This window comes from Caloenas nicobarica, chromosome 7 (genome assembly GCF_036013445.1).
Source record: "Caloenas nicobarica isolate bCalNic1 chromosome 7, bCalNic1.hap1, whole genome shotgun sequence".
Taxonomy (NCBI): Eukaryota; Metazoa; Chordata; class Aves; order Columbiformes; family Columbidae; genus Caloenas; species Caloenas nicobarica.
The window spans coordinates 23563584-23585753 of record NC_088251.1 but is presented as its reverse complement, the minus strand read 5'-3'; the positions used below and the strand labels follow the sequence as shown (position 1 = coordinate 23585753).

Here is a 22170-nt window from a genome sequence, read left to right as displayed (position 1 = left end):
CCTGAGCAGACAGGGGAGCCACAACAAAAACAAAATACTGACAGAAGTTGGAAACAGCTTGAGATCTGCTTCTCAGAGGCCTCTAGTTATAAAATGGAGCCTTTCTGAAACTCATAAGCAATAGTTTGTACCCAAAAGGTTGCCCTTACATAATCGGCAGCCCTCGAATCCTATGTGCATTTTGTTAACATCAGCATCAGAAGAAAATGCATTTATGAGAATCTATCCAGAACAAAAGAAACAACCAGTGAACTATTTGCCCATGCATGTTCAGAGTTCTTCTAAGTCTCTTTAAAGGTCAGCCCTCACAAATTAATTACCAAACTCAGGCAGATGGAATCAAGCACTTTTCTATTAAACTTTGTTTTCTTTGAAACGTAACCAAGTAAAGTAAGTCCATTAATAGGGAAACAAAGAACTCTTAAGTTTTCATGCAATGTTCTGTATCAAACCAGAGATCTGAAAGAACAGCAAGTCCTAGTAACTGTTTTTATAATGCCCCAGTATCTAAAGTGAAGATTTCTCTCGAACCAGCATTTCAAGTTATCCTAAGAGACTTCCTTGTGTCTTATAGAATATCAAATACTTTGTTTCAAAATAATATGAACAAGTTCTGAAGACACAGGTTCAAAAGAATAGTCAGAAAAATCAAAACAACTGAGTATTCAGACAGGATGGCTCAAAGCATTTAAGGCAGCTCAGTGTTCCAAGTTCAGAGGTATGACCATGAGTGGAAGGCAGAAATAGGAAAGGTGAAAGTGTGAGCTTATTAAGACTTAAGATTCCTAAAACTGCAATTCATGTTACCGTTTTTTTCATAACTATTCTGTGTGTCTCTGAACTGTTCTTATCTATGTCAATGGGAGGAAGGTCAAAGATAGAGGACCTTAAGTAGGTGTTAGTACCCTCTTTGAAAGCACTTTTGAGGCAGCTTCAAAGAACCCCAATGCCACAATCCACACAAACACTATAAAATAAAAAAAAGACCAGCTGTAACTTGAGATGCTTAGATCAGTGAACAACCTGCTACATTCTCTTTTCTTCTTTGTCTGGCTAAAGAAAAGCTTTCTTCGTGATGAACAGAGTAAGCCAAAGATTCTCTCATTATTGTTACAAGAAATAATGCCAGCTCTCATTCCTCTCCACATCCTCAAGTAAACTCAACACAGGGGGCCCAAAACCTTTAGTTCCTTTATAGAAAGCTTCACAGAAGAGGTTAGGGCTAAACAAATGCCCTTCATGAAGGGAAGGAAAGGTAAAGATGACTGCATTACAGTCAGACCAACAAGAGGCACCTTTTGAGTGAATTAATTGGCTAACACTTATTTCACCTGTGCCAGTTGCCAGTAAACCCTTCCTGAGGAGGTTCTGTGTACGAAATGGACTACTTATAAGCAGATGTGAAAGCATAAGCAAGGGAAAAGGAACTGAAGTACCCTTAAAAGCAAGAGTTGCATGCACAGAAGGCATCAGTCCTGACTCCCAACTGGATGAATAAATTTGTCAGTAGGTTAAGTAGTTTAGAAGAACATTAACAAGGCTGGATTGTTCTCAATTTTATAAGCAATGTTTAAGTTATTATTTAAACTTACATTTAAAAATTATTAAATAAATGGCACTGAAGAGTCAATTCTTTATACAACTGTAACTGTCGAATGAATTTAAGAACTGCCATTACCTTCTGGTGTTTAATGCTCACAGCACATGAATATCATCCTTAAAAATATGTTCAACATGCCCATTACAAAATACTACCTGTTTGCCTTCTAAGAGGCTCTACATACTCCTACAAGACAGTTGACCAGACTTAGGAGGCTACACCTAACATAACATGCAAACGGAGTAGGTCCAGAATCTTTACATGGCACTGAGGCCCACCAGATGGCATCCATACCAGTGAGCTCCGACTCTTGGCTAGAGTGTTAACCTGACTGTTAACATAATTCTCCCAGATCTGTGGCTCAGGAAAATTGTTATCACACTTGGAGAGTTACAGATGTCCTAGACCAAAACTGTATCAGGAATGGTTTTAACAGTTTTGGAGTAGATAAGCAAGTTTCAGAGCCCAAGAGCTTTTCCTCTAATTGTTTCATTCATACCTACAAAAGATAACCTAGTAGTGCTACAGAACATGAACAAAAGCAAAACGGGGAGTCAATACTGAGAACTCAAAAGGCACATCTAGGAAATCATTGCAAATACTGTACATGCCCAGGTAAGTGGTCATGACACACATACTAGTTAGACACAACAGAAGATACAAATTGTATTTGTTTTACGTATGCAGCGAAACACCATTGCTGTTCATTTGCTCTACTGAAGCATGCAGTAGAACAAGGGATTAACCAAGGAAGATTTAGAAGAAAGAATCAACAGATTAAGGGGGTTATCAGGCAATCTCATGGTGATACCTGGTTAGCCAGCAGATACAGAAACTGCGCGATAAAAAGAGCCCACATTATCTACCAAGCACTGAACACAAATTTATTACAGCGCACTTCCAAAAGCTAAGTCCGAGACATGGCAACCTGGTAAAACTACTGTTACTCAAAACAGCGGTAAACAAACAAAAAAATAGTTTCTTTACAACAAGGTAGAACTGCCTGATAAAAGTGATGGCACTGGAAAAGACCGTCATTAAGAAAACCACAAGGTTATCTCACTGAGGTGAAATGTCTCACTGTGCCTCAACAACAGGGCAACAGGCTACCAAAATACTCACTTTGTCCACTGACTTGCTGCAACATAACCATGTTCTGCAGTCGAAAGTAGAAATTCCTGATCATTAAAGATGCGCTACTTAAAATTTGTTTTCAGCCACCAGCTTTCAGCAGATGGCTCCTCCTGTTCACTAATGCCCTATAAAGTCAGCTTTGTCCAACAAACATTTGTTTTCATTGTTACCATGTTTGGCCTTGCCTTTTAGCTGTTTTCAATGCTATCTGAAATAAAGATGCTCTTCAGTTAAAGCAGTCTTAGCTTCTGTATCTGAAGTGACATGCCCGATTTCTTTTGCAGTTCTGATAAATGCACAGTGTCTTGAAGCTATATAAAAGTGATGCCAAGAAATCCCAAGAGGCTGATTTTCTTGGAATAATCTTAAGTCAACAAAGCTTGACTCAAAATCCATCTTTATTCTCTCCTCATCTAAATCTCAGCTTGACAGAATGTTCCTTATTAGTTATTTAGAGGAGGCCAAACTCATGCCTTCAGGTCAGCAACACAATCAATCATCAAGAAAAGAACATAAAATAAGCAGCAGCTTTCAGGCTCCCTCACAAATTCACAGCTCCCACAGACACTTTTATCTCCCCCTTAAAGGGGGGGAAAAAAAGGCAGGTAACTCAACCTTTCATTTGGACACAATACATCTCCAAACACATCAACAAAAATGACCAGAAGATTGGCACAGTGTTCTGTATTGGCGTACACAAGTAGGTCATTAATTAAAACAAAACCACAAAAACATCGCCAAAAAACAAACACAAAAACCTAACACAAAACACCAGGATGATTCAATATATGATTCAATATGGGCCACCACAGGTAATACATGACAAAGGCCCACTTTACACAGATCCTTAAATTCATGGTGTTGGCTTCACAAATATAGTTTGAGAATATATTTTTCTGATAAAGCCTATTAAAAATATTCTGTTCCTCTCCATCCTCAGCCTCTCATTCCCACCCTCTGTTGTTTACCTCACTCTCAGCAGCAACAGAACAGTTCTTTCAGAATTGTAATGTAAGAAAGGAAATGCTGAAATGCTCTTGGTTAAAATAAATTTTCTCTTAAAAAATATGGTCCCACTTCATGCCTGTCTCAATTCTGTTTACACAGTACAGCTAAATATAACTGTAAACATTTTTTTTACAGTGCGTTTATTCTTAGATTGTATTTCTGCTGTATTTCAGTATTTGTTATAGCAAACTGTAAAACATCTGAACACAAGACTTTGGAAAAGACCAGTATAAGGGACATTTACAGATAGAGTTCATCATTCCACAGACACTGCCATTTTTCAAACATTATTTCTACTTCATATCCATATTTGATTCAAGTACTTATACATTTAAAATATTCTGATTTTCTTAAAGTAGTTTTTCCAAAAGTCTACTTCCGGCCAATGTCTTATTTCCCATGACCAGATTAAGGGATTTAGACTATCAATCCTGTATAAACCATACCAAAGAAGTAGATCCTACCACTTACAGCTCACTGCAGCCTGGTCCCAGCTCTAAACAGCAGGCAGGTATCAAAAGTGGTTCCCAGCAGTTCCAGAAGCATCCCAGAACTTACATGGCATACATGTGAAAACACTTCCCCTGATCTCTCCATTACAGCATCCACCTCTATCTTTTTCTTTTCCAGTCTGCTTTGTTTTCCAGAAATTAATTTATAAATCGGTATAAAGAACACAGGTCTTCTCAGTTCAAGGTCTGTGTCTTGTTTCCAGCTGAATACAGTTTTAACTCAGTTACCACCATCAACTTGATACTACATGGCAAGTCTACATACTTACTTGAAACAACACAAGCTCAGGCTACACAGCAAAGCAATTGCGTGAATTCATCATAATGAAGAGAACTACATGTATTTTGATTACTTCTGCCCTCTTTGGCCCTTTTAGTACTTTTGTTAATAGTCTGTCATTGTTTCTGTGTTCAGGTATTCTTTAAAGAAGAAACAAGTTCACTTCCATAATGCTTTGCTCATTTGCCTCATTCCAGCTTCCAACCAAAAAAAAATGAAACCCCTTCAATCATCTGTCACCCTTTTCCAAAGCTCTTCCTTTACTGATATAACCCTTTCTCAGAATCACTGCAAAAACATCAGGCAGCATTTTTACTCTGTTCCACCACTTAATTCCAACACATTTATAGCATTTTTAATAAGCTTCTCATGTTCAAACCAGGGATGCTAGTATCATCTGTCAGCCACATGTCACCTCAAATGACAGGCCACATGTAAATCCATTACTAATTTCAACTTCTGTTCAACTTGATGTTTTTGGATGACCACACAAACATGGTGCTTTACAAAAAGTCATTGCTTTTCAGGTTTCACAGAGGAGTAACTTAATTTGCTGTTAAAGCAGAAAGCCTAGAAACACTATAGCAGGAACCAGAGATGAGAGTTACGAAACTAACCTTTTGGCACAGCAACATTTCCAAACCTTCTTAATACACTCAAGCACCACAAAGCCAGTGTGGAAGATGGAACTGGATCAAGAGCTCACTGTCCAGACTGCAACTAGCCATGGAAAGCTTAACCCTGACTCTTGAAGACACTGCAGAAACCCAAGTCACAGTAATAGACATGAGAGAGAAAACTAGGCCCAAAACAAATTCTTATTTTCAATTAAAAACAACCTTTTGTCTGTGTCAGAATATAGAGCTTTTAAAGTATTGGAGCCATAAGGAAGTTCAAAATAACTAGTTGATCCTACAGGAGAAAATGCTGTTTGAACTGAACATACTCAGACATAAGCAGTTTTGGTTTTGAATGATATTCATGTTTTTCTTCAAGCTCACCAGAAACCAAACCTCTTCCCTTTCACAGAAAATCTGATTATACAGGCTAGACCAGCTCTTTTCCAAACTTGTAGGGAGAACAAAATTTCACTAAAGACCAGAAGAAGATTTCATACCTTTCACAGTCTCCTTAAACTGTGACAGACATGCATCATGCAAATGGACTTGTATACATGGACATGAAGAGAAACGAACCCGGGATGGGATCTTATACAATAAAAGCCTGCTCTTTGGTTTACTTCTGGATCAACTTAAGCTGGAACCTACTTGCCCAAAATTTAATTTACAGCAAATACAAGATATTAATGCAGAAGTCAATTATTCTCCCTCAGGTACAATCACAATCCAGTCAACCTCATGGAATACAAGAACAAGGAAATGAAAACAAAACAAAAAGCCCAAACCTCAAAAGTCTGGCAAGAGTTATCAGTCCTGTAAAAGGTAGGAAGGTATAAATATAACAAGGAAATTAAGACCCTCATTCATTTTAAGGAATCGGTTTAGATACACTCCAAGTAAAAATTAGATTCCCTATATGAAAAGTCAGACTTATAAAATAATACTTAATTAAGCATACTCTGGCGTAAACAAAATGAGGACTTCACGTAAACCATTTTGTGTTCAGTACGACAGGCTTCTAGAATATAAAGCAGATTAAAATGATTTTATCTTACAGTAAAGTGAATTAAGCAAAATGAAGCAGTACCAAGTCTGCAATTTTACAAATCAACAGTTTTACCATTTGATAAATATTTATAACTAAACTTGTTTTCCATTTCTAACAGCCCAAGTTTCTATAACAGTCGAAGCCCATAACTTCCCTGACGAAGCAAACAAACAAAAATCCTACCATCCTTTAAGAAACAGAACAATTTCAGACAAATGTATTGTGTTTTTAAAACCAACCTTTTTATTTAAATGACCAATGACATACAGAAAACTATACATGAAATTTTTGCTGAAGACAATCAGTCAAGAGAACTCAGGCATTTTAGAGCATGCTTTCTTCTCACACTGAAGTACTCTTCCTACAAATCTTTTTTCCACATGTGAGATTACAGATTCTTGAAGAGGTAGGCAGATAGACCCTGCACAAAGCTTTATGTTGGAGTTTACAGAGCAAGAAATAACAGTACTATCAATTTCTACTTGAAATATAGATAAATTTAAGTGGAGTTAGCAAAAAGTTGAAAAGAAAGGTCAGAAAATAAATGTATTTTTCTTCTAGCAATAAAAAAAAAATCCGTTGCAAGTTACAGGGTACCAAATAGACTCATCTGTAAAGATTACATTAGTTCAAGACAAAAGAATGCATTGCAATCTGAACAAACAAATGCATTTCACTTACCAAAAAAGCAGCAAATTTTGTACTGCCAACTACATTTTCACCAGACAGCTGACAAAGCACAAGTCATGTCATGGCTTAGGGCTGTGTTCTTTCCAGCCTTTCTAACTGTCAAGTGTCCAGATATATACAAAGTAATGTGAGCGGTCAACTGCTGGCACACAGTTCTTGAGACCTTCTCTTTTGAGGTCTGTAACTATGGTTTTCTGATAATTACTTGTTTAGTTACATTTTTATTATTTTAGTGTAAAAACTGTCCTATAAAAAAGTCAAGTACTAGTGACTGCTTCACAGAATTCAAAATACAGCAGTTTAGACGCATTACTCGCATGACAAATGAAGACTTAACATTCAGAACTTAAAATTTATCTTCCAGTAATTTTATGAGAACATAACAATCTACATAATGTTACAGGCAAAAAAAAAAAAAAAAAAGTTTTAAACTATGATAAGCTTGCTCTTTCAAGCTTAGATTATTAACCGGGGTTTTGTTATATCCCAGTTACATCCCATTTTCTGAGGCTAGTTAGAACAACTTATTCTCAGGAGACCACAAGTGAACAGAAACAGTGCAATGCAAAGTAGATGGTGGTCAGTCAATTACAATATAGGAGGTAGAAACACAAATACAGTTCCAAGAAAAAAGTAAATAACTGATGTTGGTTTTTTTCGTGAAAAGACAGATTTTGGACTCGCTAATCCAGAAGAGGCTATGGCTGTCCCATTTAATGGCATTCAGACTCCATCCTGCAGAAGGATATACATAAAACCTAGGAAAACAAGCCTTGAAGTTTTACCTTCCTTTTTACACCTAGGGAAAAACCAGCCACGAGCGGTTCTCACCACGTTTAATTTAGTTTGCAGCTCACTCTCACCACAGAGCCAGACTTCCTCAGTCATCTCAGGGTTCTTCTGTTCATTCTGTTGGAGACTGAGACAGTCTGATTCCCAGTTAGTTAAGGGAACCTCTGTCCAGAAAATGAAGGGAAGACACTGTGGAAAGCTACTAGAAGGATTGACTGTGCTCCCAAAGTGGGAAGTCCGTTTGCTACAGCAGAAGCTGAAGCTGGTCTATGGACTATGCCCAGCACGTATACAGCTGCAGCCTGGACCCCAGATATGAACACATCTGGCAAAGAGGAAAGGTCTAAGAACGGATAAGCTTCAAGCTAGGGATACCATTCGGTCATGTTCCAAGTTATCATGGAAATTCTAATGATTCAAACAATTCTATGTCCTCCCAGATACTTCCAGAAGGATTGGAGGGACAGAATACTCTACTAATTTTTCCAGATTAAGTAGCACACGGCACAGTAACAGAGCACAGATTCAGGGAGACGTAGCAAATCCATATCCAGAGCTTCTATGGAATCCACAGGTTTCATAACTGTGCCACCAGTTTTGCAGACGTAAGTATCACAAACTCAATCACAATGTTGTCTGTTGAGCGCACTTTTCTTGGAAGACACCACAAAGTAAAAACCAAAGAAAAAGCCTAGAAGTACTTACCGGTTGTACCCAGTTATAGTTCCCAATCTCCTTTTGCAAGAGATCCTAATCCTAAAACAGGGCCAATTTCTACCTAAGTAAGCTGAAGTTCACTCTACAGTTCCAGAACTATGCAGTACTCCTCACTGCCTTTCCTAAAAGGTTGCAGAAGGCACACAAAGGAACAGCTGTTGTGTTCCACTCCAGTAATGGCTACGTTTCAATGGTGGATTAAGTGGTCCAGAACCATCCTTATCTAACTCACGGGGGTATAGTGAAGGCTGGTTTTAAAGCCATACAACGATTAGACATATTAAGTATCCCTATCAAGTTTAGTGTAGTCATGCTGGGTAGAACACTACAAGACACACAACTTGAAAACTCTATAGTTAGAAATTATTGTATTTGTCCAGCTGTTATACTGCAATGTATTTTTATTTGCATTTTAATGTTCTTGCATACACCTTCAGGCCAGGAATCCTATTATCTTAACTATGTCTGTTGCCATGTAATTCTACTGTGCCTTAAAAAACATAATAGTGAAAACTATATATTAATATATACTAATAAATACTAATTCCTTATTCTCCCTCTAAACTACAGTACACTGGATTCAGTAGCATTGAGGACACTCAGCTAAGAAGTTTCTTTAGAGGATTTTGTTTGGAGTTTCACTGCAGCTTAAAGATTTTGGGAATAACAAATCTATATTTAAGCAAGTGTGCCCGAAGCTTTCTAACAGGTCAGACAACTCAGCAAAATAAAGCAGCAAGTACATACACAGCCAAGAGCACAAATGCTTTTTTTGGTAACAATTTCCACTAAGGAAGTTATGAACTTCAAGACAAAAACCAAAATACATTCCTTCCATGTAGCAATTCTTCCACTAAAACAGTTCTTTAGCTCAAATAAGATAAAAGTTAGAAATATTAGAATGTAGAGAATGCCTTGGACTAACACCTTCTTAGCTTTAATCACAAATAATTGCCTCTTCGTACACTAATGAGCAAGGCAAAACAGAAAGTAATTTAGACATTTCACTCAGGGTAATAGCTTTGTGAGCTAATATAACTGTTGAGAGATTCATTCTCAATTTCCTTGAGTACAATAACAGAGCAGCACTAAGTTTTTCACTTCAGGGAGCCTTTCTATCCTATGTAAATATAAACAGAAATCCCATTATCTATTGATAAAAACAATAAAGCAAGTTAAATAAATTTTCATATATTACTATTTCTTGTAACAGCCATCAGCTCCCTGGATCACAAGTGTAAACAAAACACTTCACTTACTGAAATCGATGAGAAACCTTCCAAATCCTTGCCTTTGGTATTGGGGCATGATCATTATGCAGGAGACATTGTACTTCTGCTGGCAAAGCTTTTCCTGTGGGAAGGAGAAACAGATCAAGTATGTCAAAGCACTGCTGAAGCAGGCAATTGCCTGCACCTGCCACTGTCCTCGTAAAATAATCCCAATAAGGTGAACAGACACATGGGGTCAGTACCAAAAGTCAAATAATTCCATGTTAATATTTAATTACACTGAGGAAGTATCAAGCATACCCTTCAAAATATATATTTTTTAATTAGTTAACTACTTGGCATCTTAAAAATTAAATACATTGCCTAAACAGCACGATGAAGTGTAAGTGCCGTAAAGGAGAAGAATGGGAAGAAGAGGGCAATATTTTCATGCTCCACTGACCATTCTGTCAGGGATATAAAAGCGGAAAATAATATCCGTACACATGGTGAAGTTGTATTGCCTGCAATTGCTGTGCTAAGTGCCTGCTAGTTTCCATCTTGATTTTGCCTTCTCCCTCTGAATTAATACAGGGTCAGGGTGGAGAGGAGGAACCCCATACTCAGAGAACTGAGTCTTACTACTTGAAGCATATTAACTTTTTCAAAGCTGAATGCTTCTCACCTGAATCCAAATTAAGAGTGCTCTGAGGTCAGAGCTCTTTCAAACAGAATGAAGTAATTAACATATAGGAAATGGAGGCAAATATTCCACTGATTAAGACAAAAGAAGGAAGAATCTCAACTAGGAAACTGTTCTAACAATTTAAGGTTATAGGTTCTTTCACATTTATTGATAAAAAGGAAGAGCCTTGAAGCCTTGTTACCTTTAAAAGATTACACACACACGCACACAAATCTCAACATCAGCACTAGGTAGTTTTGAGGGAGACCAGTAAATCAACCAAAAATATCCAGGTCAGCATAACCGACAAGAAGTTGTGGCAGGCACAGGGATAGTTTGAGACACCAGCTATCACTTCAGCTTCCCCACATCAGATGACACCAGGCCAGTGATGACACTGTCAAGATCACATGCCAGAATATTAGTTTCTAAACATTTCTTCAGCTGAGAGCAGATACTCATGCTGTATTTTACCAGGTGTCTTAGTTTCTATGGTATGGTGAATTATTTTCTCTGCAAAGGCTTCTCAAACTCACAAGACTGCTGCTAGCATGGAGTTCGCATCCTGGCAACATTATTTGCCACCAGGGAAGAAAAGCCAGAGCACTTCTGCGAACAAGAGCACACATGTTTTTTTTTTTAAAAAAAAAGGGGGGCGGGGAGGGGGGCAGGCAGAACATGAGATGACACATGCAGTTCAGTAAATAATTTCAGTGGAATCTGAGAGAGAGGTTTTATTTTTCTTAAGTTTTGGTAGTTAAAAAATTTGTGAACATCAGATGTGACAGACTGGCCAAAAGCAACAGGGGTGAAGCTGACGAAGAAATGCATTCTTGCTGAAAGAAGAAACAAACAACAAGAGACATTCAACACCTCCAGTACCTTAAATAAATCTGGTAAGAAATACTTGCCTGTATCAGAGTTGCCATGTTTGTATGCCAGAAGAACTTCTGACTGACATAAGAGTGCAAATTGTGTCTACACATCTCACTGTTACTTTAATCCCAGGAAGGCCCACATCTTGGAAGGAACTGATGACCCCCAAGAGATCACTATAATATGTGGGTACTCTGACATGATTTTTAAACTTCCTCAAAGTAACATCTTCATACAAATCACTTCATAAACAAAGAAAACTATATACTGAGGGAGGTGGTGATACTAGGGGCAAGAAGTACTGAATCTCTGAGTAACTACCAATTCATCACATATCTTATGGACAAACTAACTAATGGAAACTTTTCCTGTTGCAGACACATCTAGTTATATTTCGCCATTATTTTCATCATCTTTGTCAAGACAGTCCACAGAAGTATAAAACTTTTGTCTATAGCAGTCACCTATTACTCTAAAATCCAAAGCAAAACCCCAACCAAAAGACATCCACTCTAAAAAAAGCATCTGCCATACACTTAGGCACTGCATTCTTACACTCAGTGCAATGAGTAACTGCATCAGATCAGAGTGCACACAGGAGGTGAACGCAGATGGCCAGTTATGTCTAAACAGCCAGCTTGAACTGCTAGCAGTAAAACCATGAAACCACACCGACATTTCAAATACCGAGCACTTCTAGAAGCTAGACTTGGTATACTATTGCAAAAATGATAGAGGGAGGAAAAAGATTTGATTTTCAACTGCAACCACAACACATTCTAGGGGAAGGAAAACAAAACAAAAACACAAACCAACAGCAAACAAAAAATACCCCGCCACACAACCAAACCAACAACAAAAAAAACCCACCACCACCATGTGGCTGAATGCACATATGATTTCTCAATTTGCATCAATGTCTGAGACAAGAAAGTACAAGTGTATTTGAGACAGGGCACATTATATTGGAAATTTATAGAGAATATTCCAAGCTTCTGAATTGTTTCTTCTTTGCTGTTGGCACAAATATTAAGAAAATGTGAAAATTAAAAATTTTAAAAACAACCACTTTTTTTTTTTTTTACCTTAGAGAAATATCCAACTAAATGGCAGCCTTTCTCATCATTTTTTGTAAGGACATAGAAGAGGAATGGTTCAACATCATAATACAAGGTTTTGTGGTCCAGAAAGAGCTTAGCTAACAAACAAAGATTCTGACAATAAATTTTGCTCACATTTCCATCAACCTAGAAAGCAAGACAGATGCAGTTATTTTCAATGCCATCGACATGTTAGGACAAAACAACTTCTTGCATCAATCACATCCTAGAAGGAAACATGAACAAGATGGAGTTACAGAAGAAACACGCATTAAGTTTCAGAAGAGAAATGCCCCAGCTTCTTGTTAAATAAGAATTCTCCAGTTAGTACTAATTACTTTGCAAGTATCCTCCAAGGATCTGGATTTATTAAACAAAGTAGCTTCACCTTTTCATTGTTGAAGTGAGACTTACCTCTTTCAGTTCAGTCCTGACATAAAAATGAGTGACTGGCAGACAACAAAATATTCTAGTTAAAATTACATTAAACTGTGGTTTGCTAAAAGGCAGTGGTGTACAACAATCAAACAAAATAAAAACAGCGAAGCGTATTTTGTTGAATCCTTGAAATGTAAGGCCAGTGAATGAGTTCTCAATTACATATCAATCACAGCAATGTTTTAGATAAACTAGACAAAACTTGTATGCTAGACTAAAACACTATTGAGCAAGAGAATTAAATTTTCAGGCTAAGTACTACAATTAGTCTAGGTATGTTACAAGTGTAAGGAGTCAAGCTGTGACTCAGACGGCTACAGGAGAGCCAGACACGGATTTCCTACATCAATTAGTTGCTCTCTGGAAGGGAAGGCTCAGTCAAAGGCAACAGCATTTTAGAAATAACCTTAATGGAAAAGTTTGCTTGTACTGGTATTTGATAAATTCACTAGCTGTATATCATTTGCAGAGACAGCCAAATGGTATACACACAGTATCAAAAAAGAATCCATATTCTATGCTAATTTGTTTTTAGTAAAAATCCTAGTTAAAAATCCAAGTAAAACCCAAACTTCAGGATATATCTAGGGATTTCAGGGTGGCTTCAGTAGTATAGTTGCATTATCTGGATTAAAGAAAAAACACTTAATGGACAGCTACTGCTCCTGAAGGCATCGGAATAAACTTACATGCAGTACTCAAGAACCTATCAAATACATTAAACTCTCGTACAATTCACCCCAACTGTCTAGATGCTTTTTGTTGCTTCTCACACTTATTAGCAAGTGTGCAAATTAAATGCAAGCATTACCCAAGTAGAAATCATCATCAGGTAAACCATAAGCCTGAAAACCCAAATTACGTAAAATAGCTTTTTCAGCAAGAACATTTGTACAAAAATGTAAAAAACTCCTTAAATTCCAGGCAAACTCAGCTTGTTCATCAGTTTTAAATGTAGGGGGGAGGGCAGAACAGGGACTGCAACTTCAATAGCAAGCATCTGTCAAAAGTTTCTTGTATACAGCATAGTAGTAAACTATGTCAAAGTCTTCTCTCAAATCTGTCGAAGTCATGCTCTGGGCAGAGGTACATAAATCTTAAATGTCAAACTCATCTCAAAAACAGAAAGCATGAAGGAAACCACAAACCCTTCATTCTGTCAAACAGAAAAGAGGTGTACAGAGTTCCTGAAAGTATCTGTGAGGAAGGACATCAACTGATGAGTAAGGTTCCACAATCAGCAGAGTAAAAACTGACATTAGCCTTTGAATTAAAAAAACAAACAAACAAAAAACACACACACACAAACCCCCAAAAAACAAACCTACTTTATTTCAGAAATCTTAGCATAAGTGCTTATTAAAGCACCTAAAGTAAATAAAGGCAATAAATGCAGTGGAAAAAGAGTCAGAACATTGCTTCACATTCACCTTGTTTGACACGTGGTTTGTGTGTCAATCCTCCACCCATCCCCAACCCCTTTCTCAGAACTATATTTTAAATTAAGAAGTTTTTATTCACATGTTGGTAGTAGCTAATGAAATTAAACTGGAAAGCAGGATTTGCCTATTGTATGCTGCACAGCTCTTAACACCTGCTAATAGAGAAGTTTAAGTTATTTTGGACTTACTAAGACAATTTTGCATCTTGATAGGAAGAGAGTTTTAAGCCTGTTTATAATTTAAGTCTTTTGCTGGGAGATCTATAATCTTCATAAACATTGCCCAAGTCAGGAAGGTAGCGATCTTGATGCTTATAGCTATTTTTTTTAATAGCCCAAAACCAAAATAGTGAACCAAATATTAAGATATTGTTCAAATTTGTTGGAATAGACAATGGCAACAACCAAGCACGACAGACATTTATACTATATAAAAACACAAGTTTCAAGAACCTATGATACGTGCAGGTAAAAAGAAGTTATCAATATACACATCTAAATACTCTTGTTGATAAATAGCCTCAAAAGAAGTCCTAGTAATCCCAGCAGTCTTTTCTGCTCATGCAACAGGTAACAACTCTTGAGACACAGGAATGTGGAGGTCAACGCACAGCTGTAGTAACTGCAGGCATGCTACTGGAAACACAGAATTCTATTGTCCAGGATATCCTTAAGACACTAAACTTTAACAGAAGTTGTGTCTCAAGAGAATAATTCAGATTATAAAAATAATACACATCCACAAAGCCCAACTCTGACTTTCTAAATTAAAGGCAGTGTGTTCTAGCCAAAGTTGGACTGAATCTCTGTCACCCAACTAGGCTGTTCCAGGGCAAGTTTCTCAAAGATCCAAAAGGAAAGTAAAAGCACTTAATAGATAAGTTTGTATTTTTATAACAATAACCAATAAACTGCTTTGCTTGCTTTTATACATTGGAAGCATCTACGTTATTAGTATTCTCCCCACACCCAAGATACTCAAATAGCCAGAAATGAACGGGTACAAGAGGTACTTTTGCTGAGAAGGCAAAGGCAATCCAGTAAAAGAGCTTACGTTGCAGTCCCCAAAGATACGTACTATACAATATCTTAAGAGGTTGGGTAGTGCATGAAGAAAATAAGAATTGTGACAGAACATGGTAGGGTGGAACAAGAGGGGGAAGATGGGCTTGGTTTTACAGTATAAGAATCTCCAAGGAAGTATTTAAGTAAGTTTTCACTAGCTCTATAACTGACCTGCAAAGTCTACAAACTCTCAGAGGTTTAGATTTTTATATACCTACCTCAAATACTGAAAGGTCATTTCTTCTGTAGATTTCATTGGCTGGAGGATGAAACCAGCCACACTTCTTTGCGTGCCTCAACAAAATGTTTTTACTTTTCATGTATTTAAGACAGAATTCACACAGGTAAAGCTTTGGTAATCTGTATGAAAATTAGAAAGATATTTTATACAGAAAATTTGTTAAATTCTGTAAACCAAAAAGTTACCACGAAGTGAAAAGCCCTCCCCATTTGTATACAAGGTACCATGAGTAAACGCTGCTTGAGTTTAAAAAAAATAAATAAGAAAAAAAATCAGAGTGAATGATTAAACATATACATCAGCCATTAGAAAAGGAAGAAAAGATTCAATCAATCACAATGAACCTAATCCAATAGAGTTGGGCTGTGGCCAGCTGTTTTGCAGTCCAGCCTCTGGTAGATGCCAGTGACATCACCCTCCCCACATTCCACCTAAGCTTTTGCTGGGGTCTCTATCAAAGTAGGCACCCTGGAGTCATACCTCAAATTTCACCCTCCTTCTTCCAGTAAAGACAAACGAGGCACACAGCAGAACACAGGGAATCTACTTCCCCTTAGTTTTCCTTATTTTGTATATGGGGAGGGCTAGGAGATGATTTTTCTTTCCACTGTCTTTCAAAGACTTGGGTGGGACAGCAAGCTGTAGTAGGATTATACCCCCTCACCCCCACTTAAAATAGCACTTGAACACAGAAGCTCATCCAAACAGTTTGCAAATAGGCAAAAAGTCTCCCACACATCTCCACAACACAGATGATTGTACTCCTCTGAGAAGTATTCAGTTCAGACTACATAAAAGTAACCCAAATGCCCCATGTAAGACAACGCTGAGAAGTGTTCCACACATCAGAAAACGCTCTTTTCAGGAATTTTATGGCTACCTACCTTCATTTTTAAATTACTGAAGCAGTGGAAGACTGCTGCAGAAATTAGTAAGTTTTAGAGCAGAGGGCAATCTTTATGTGTTCTTAAGCTACTAGCAGTATGATCCTGGAATCACACTGGGATCATAGCCATAGTTTACACCACTCCAATATTCTAACAAAGTTTATCAACAACATAACGGTACTTTGAACTGTTTGTTCCATGATGTAATCCCACTGCACTAAGCCAAATACCACACTGCCTCCTACAGGTGCCATCCCACTATTGCCTCAGTCTAATAATTATCCACCATTATGCCTCTATCTGGGATTAATTTACTTGATGAAACGGGTAACTCTCTCTTTCATATCATATAAATTGAGGGAATAAAAAAGTAACTCAAATATTAACACTATAAAAGCAAGAAATACAAATGCTTTCTACACTTTTTTAAACCGTTGAATTTCATATTATCAGTTCATGATATATACCTCATTCCTACCACAAAAAGATGACCATATCTAGGAGGGTATGGACAGAAAAGGCAGCTTACAATAATGCTATGCAAAGTCATTTTGGAACAGACCACATAACTTGAGTGCTTGCTATAGAGGTAGAGCTTGATAAACATACAGTTCTAAAAATCTCTGTGTGCCATTGATCCCATGGATTCATCAAAAAATTTCTTTTCAGCACATGCAAAAATCAGGAGAGATCTGCTGAGCACACATACTAGTTCATGCTCTCTGCCTGACTCCAAGGTGTGCCCTAGCAAAGACAGCCACAAACAAGACACTGTTGCCTCAATTGCTCACTTGGACCTATCTAGCACGTTCAGACCCCTTCCTGGTTCCTAGAAAAAGGATTGTTAAGAAATTCTGGATGATAAACAAGGTTAATTGCTCCAAGTGGCCAGAAGTTGGACTTACCTGTTTGCAATGGAGAAAAAACACAAAAACAAAAAAAACCACCATCCCACACCAACACATAAACCAACACATAAGAACAACAAAACCACACCAATACACACTGCAAGATTATGTTTATGCAGGACTAGGAAAAATCAGTCTTTTTAATGCATCTTTGATTAGATCTATTAAAAAAAAAAAAAAAGAGACCAACCCTTGTTCTCACTTGTAATTACAAAATCATATTTACTTCTAAAAGTTGTAAATTATGAACAATTACAAAAGAGCAAGAAAATAAATTGCAATTATCACGAGTAAAAATTCCAGCCATCCTGACAACTCGCTACCTTGCATATTCCTGTGGGTAAGGTGAAGAGTACCAGGTCTGTATCTCGTATTTTCCAAACTCAATCACAGAAGGGTATCGCCCACTCGTTTCACCACCGTTTTTGCAACCAATTTTCTGTCAGGTGCAATAAAAGCAAAATATTAGTTATAGAAAAAGTAAAAGGAAAGTTAGCTTTGTGTCACCAACCTCAAGTATTTAAACCAGTTGCTTAAATTCTTCCAACCTGGACAAGCACAGGACAGTCTTTGCAAAGAGCCAAATATAACTAGTGAAGAAGTCTGTCAAGGTGCCAAACAACTAGACATGAAGTGAAGTGAGCAGTGCTTACAGGTGTATACAAACAGATGGTACATGGCCCAGCCAAATAAGAGGCACAATTGCCTCAGTCCTCTTCTCCCACAGCATCTAGCACGAGGACTTCTGTATAGTTCTGGTTCAAACTCAAAGCTGCCCTTTTGTCAAAACAATGAGGGAGAAGGCATCAGCAGAACCCTTCTAGAGTCCTTGCAATTTACTTGTTAACAGTCAACGGTATGCCAACACACACTAATCTTGGCTATCATACTCAAGTTGAGCTGACCAGAAAGTGACTGCTAGACTATAGTGTGCTGGCAAAACGCAAAAAAGGAACAAAGATAGGGGGGCGGGGGAAGTAATTTCAATGCCACAAATTTCAGAAGTCTTATCACCTAACATTTTTGGGCTGCATATGAAAGACAAAGGAGGAGGTGGGAACCACTTCCATGAACAAATGGAAGTACAAACTAATAATGAACTTGAATCTTTAAACTTGGTTTGAGTTTGTACCTTAACACACACTGAATTAAAACTATGAAAAAAAGTCACTGCATTGACCCATAGCAGGTAATGACAGTTCTTGTACACTAAGCCTGAAAAAAATTAAGTAATTTCCAATTACTGAAAAAAATACAAGACAAACTAATTTATGATGCAATTTTATAAAAAACAGCAGTTGAAACATTACATGCACCTCTCCTCTGACCCAGATTCTCAAAGACACCAGTTGCTCACTTCATAGACACAGAAACATAAAAGTCTATTTTGCTACAGGAAGCTGCCATGTCCAGCTTCCTTGGTCAAAAAACAAGCAAACAAAAACATCATCAAGAAAACCAGCTCAGTCTCCACAAGCTTTAGATTAACACTACATACCTTAAAGAAGAGCATTAACACCAGCTGGTAAAAACAGTTTTAGTCAGATTCAGATCAAATATTTTCACTGCTAGAAAAAGCCTATAGTATTTAAACTCAAAGTGTGTTACATCCTTGGGTAAAATGAACTCATGAAGTCAGTAAACCCAGTTTCCTATCAAATAGTATTTGCTGGGAGAAATTAAACTTTTCAGGGTGGCTGCTTTATCCACAAGCACATTGTTACCAACCAACATCCCAGTCCTGACCAGGATGTCAGCTATGCTTAATCTCTACGCATAATCACTGGGAGTCCTGTGTCCAAAATGCTCAAGTGTATCTTTCAAAATCTATCCCAAGTGTCACTCATCATCTGATCCATTCCAGTGTGAGGCCTTGTCTCCTAAGACAATGTAACTGTATTTACAGTGTCTCCCAAATTAAATTCACAGCATGACACATTAGATCAAAAGGAATATATTAAAAATGAGCATGAATAGACATATGAAAATAAAGTAAGTTTTTATTTACAGAAATTACTACATTTTATGCACTATGATTCTTACCTCCAGGGAAAGTTCTCGAGCCTGCTTAAATACTTCCAAATCCTCCTGTGTAACAGTGACCTTGCTTCCCACCAGAAATATATCCGTATTTTCTTGCTTGATGCTTAGTTTGATTTCAGTATCTGTTATTTAAAACCAGCAAAAAGTTTATTCAGACATGAAGGTTACACATGCCTTACCACAGATACTCCTAAATAGGATTGCAGCAACTACAGCTGTTATGACTCCCCATTTTAACTAAACTTGGGATTACTAAGTAACCGAAATGAAACCTTTCCCCTTTCTGGATTTGGAGTTTGCTGTTGCATGAGCTATTTTTGGCACTTGTATAAGCCTTTACAATCCAGTTCTACTAAATTAGTTTTGAACTTTGTGAAATGGAATATATTCTATCACTAAAACTATGGTACTTACTCTACAAAGTAAAAATAAGAGAAAAAAGGTTGCCCTTAGAAGTTGGAGACCAATGCTAAGCTAAATCTACATTCAAACATTATAAATCTATTTTTTCTTAAATAAAACTATAAAAAAAGGTAGCTCACAGCAGTAAAGATTGGGTGTTGTGGAGACTGTAACAGGATGGACTTGCTCATGAAAAAGCAATGGAGCAGAGGGAAATGAATTGAAATTCCCACCATTATAAGCACTGACAGCACACAATCATGATGACAGAACTACTGCCAGAGAAATTGGCAGGGGAATAACTAGGAACTAGCATGAAAAGTGACTACTCATGCGGTACTACACAGCCATAAGCAACATTATGAAGGCACCTGGGGCTCCTAGTGTCACTACAGATGCAAAAAATAAATTAAAAAAAAAAGGTAGTGTGGTATTAGTCAGAAAAAAAACAAAACCAAAAAAAACCCAACAAAACAACACAGCACATGTTTTGGAGATTTAGTCAGCATTAGATAACAGGTCAAAGTTCCGTTGCTTTTGTATGAAAGTGAAGCAAGAACAAGAGAAAATAGCTAAGACCTATGTGACAATATCAGAATTTTGGTTTTGGATGGGACGCAGGTTTGGTTGGCGCTTTGACCTTTGCTTACCATCATCCTGATCAGGTTTAATCCTTCCGTCTGCCAAGCTCCCCTTCCCTGGTGAGGGGGTCCCCATCTGAGGGGTCACTTTACACTTTATTCTGCCTAGAATCCTGTGCTTTTTAAGGAAAGCTGCTCTCTTGAGGTGAGCAATTGCTTTAAAAGCGTGTCCTCTAGACACACCCCATCCAGAGGTACGAGAAATAAACCTACTCCTAACGGCTTTCTTTCCACAGAAACAGCTATTAGATTTTGATGTGGAAGATAAGTCTGGTTTACAACGCAAACGCTTGGGTGGTGCATAGCTTGGGTGTCTCTTTTTTCGATAATGTCCCTGAGTGGTATAGATATGAGAGAGTCCATCAAAAAGTCCCTTTATCTGACTGTTACTAGGAAGGCCACTAAAGGAGGGCACGCTTGACTGACTGGAAGAACTGTGGAGAGAGTTAGAAGAAGTGGAAGTGCTGGATTTTTGTGAACTGGGGCTCTGACCAGAGATGGGGGTTGGGGGTAGAAGTGAAGAAGGTGGAGGTTTTAGCTTTTGTGTGGTACCTGTAGCCAACACAAGAGAAGTGCATGACTGTTTCTGAGAGACCTTTTTCCTTGGACGATAGTGCTTTGAAAAGTCTATTATTTCACCTCGTGATCTGCGACCATCAGGTGATGGTGTAAAGAACTTAGTAAGGCCATCAATGAGCCCTTTGGTTTTCTTGTTAACTTTAAGTGTAGAGGCAGATATGTAGGTGGAGGTGGTGGTGATTTTGGTGGTGGCACCAGGCCGAGTGGGGTCTGTAACAGGCAATCTGCTGCTTGAATCCTTCACAGATGCAGCATGACCAGATGAAGGTGTGGTACAGACTTTAGTCTTTTGACCCCTACCAGGTGACCCCCTTCCTGTGAATGCATTCATGGATCCTTCATCACTGGTTACAGACCTATGCAAAAATTTAGAAAATAAAAATTAGCATTAAAAATCTGTAACTACTGCCAAATAACACCACAGTTTACAAAAGTTACTTACGCCACTGTACTTCAAAATCTTTAAAAGAAAGACATACACACTTTGCAAATACATTTTACACTATGACATAACATCCAACTTTTTTTTCCCCTTTTGTTTCGCCCCACCCCCTTGTCTTTAATAGATAGTCCACAGTACATATAAATAGAAGCAGCTGGAATAGCACGATCTCCCAAGTATACAGCCTCCCCATCTACTTTTATGCCTGGCAAAAGTGTGCTTCTTTGGAGGAAAACATCAATGCACTTTGTCTCAGTACAATAACTGCTCCATCACCATAGAGATTATTGTGCACACAGAAGAAATGCACATGTTCAGTGTTAATAAGTTACTGTATATCAAAACACAACTTCAGACTTAAACTGCAGAGAAAGTCCTTAAAGCAATATAGTCGGTTTTCGAGAAACTGCTATTTTTTCCCATACTCTCATTGGATTATGTATGCCAACACTAGTAGTGAAAACTACCATCAAAGACCTAAAAGCAGAATGAGGTAGTTTAAGAAGAACATTACAACAAAACCAAAGAAACAGACTCTGTTTTCTTTAAAAATTGTAACAATAGCAAAACCAAAAATAGTAAAGGAAAGGAAAAAGCAAAACTCTAAGACCAAGTGGTGTTTGTGGAAAAGCTGTAAACCAATCAGACCTAACATGGAAGGTGTTAAGAAGAAAGGGAGAAGAACGGCATGCAGAAAGCCAACATGTCACAGCAGAAGTACAGGTTTAGCTGGTCGCTAAGGGCTGAAGAGAAGAACGACATTGAAGGATACGCTGAAGAGTAGTATACTGTAAGTATATAGAAACAGAA

The 22170-nt window shown here is 37.7% G+C and overlaps 1 protein-coding gene across 5 annotated transcripts in view; it reads right to left on the bottom strand.

The window, feature by feature from the left end:
* KAT6B (lysine acetyltransferase 6B) overlaps positions 1-22170 on the bottom strand; it is a 110561-nt gene that overhangs the window by 22758 nt on the left and 65633 nt on the right. For 3 of the 5 annotated variants that reach the window (XM_065639016.1, XM_065639014.1, XM_065639015.1), the window contains exons 7-12: positions 20349-21274; positions 19297-19418; positions 17577-17692; positions 15436-15577; positions 12259-12420; positions 9661-9754 (exon numbers count right to left, since the gene is read on the bottom strand). In XM_065639016.1, coding sequence (XP_065495088.1) covers positions 9661-9754; positions 12259-12420; positions 15436-15577; positions 17577-17692; positions 19297-19418; positions 20349-21274 — 1562 coding nt within the window. The remainder of the gene's footprint in view (positions 1-9660; positions 9755-12258; positions 12421-15435; positions 15578-17576; positions 17693-19296; positions 19419-20348; positions 21275-22170) is intronic. The other 2 variants (XM_065639017.1, XM_065639018.1) reach the window with 2 other exon arrangements.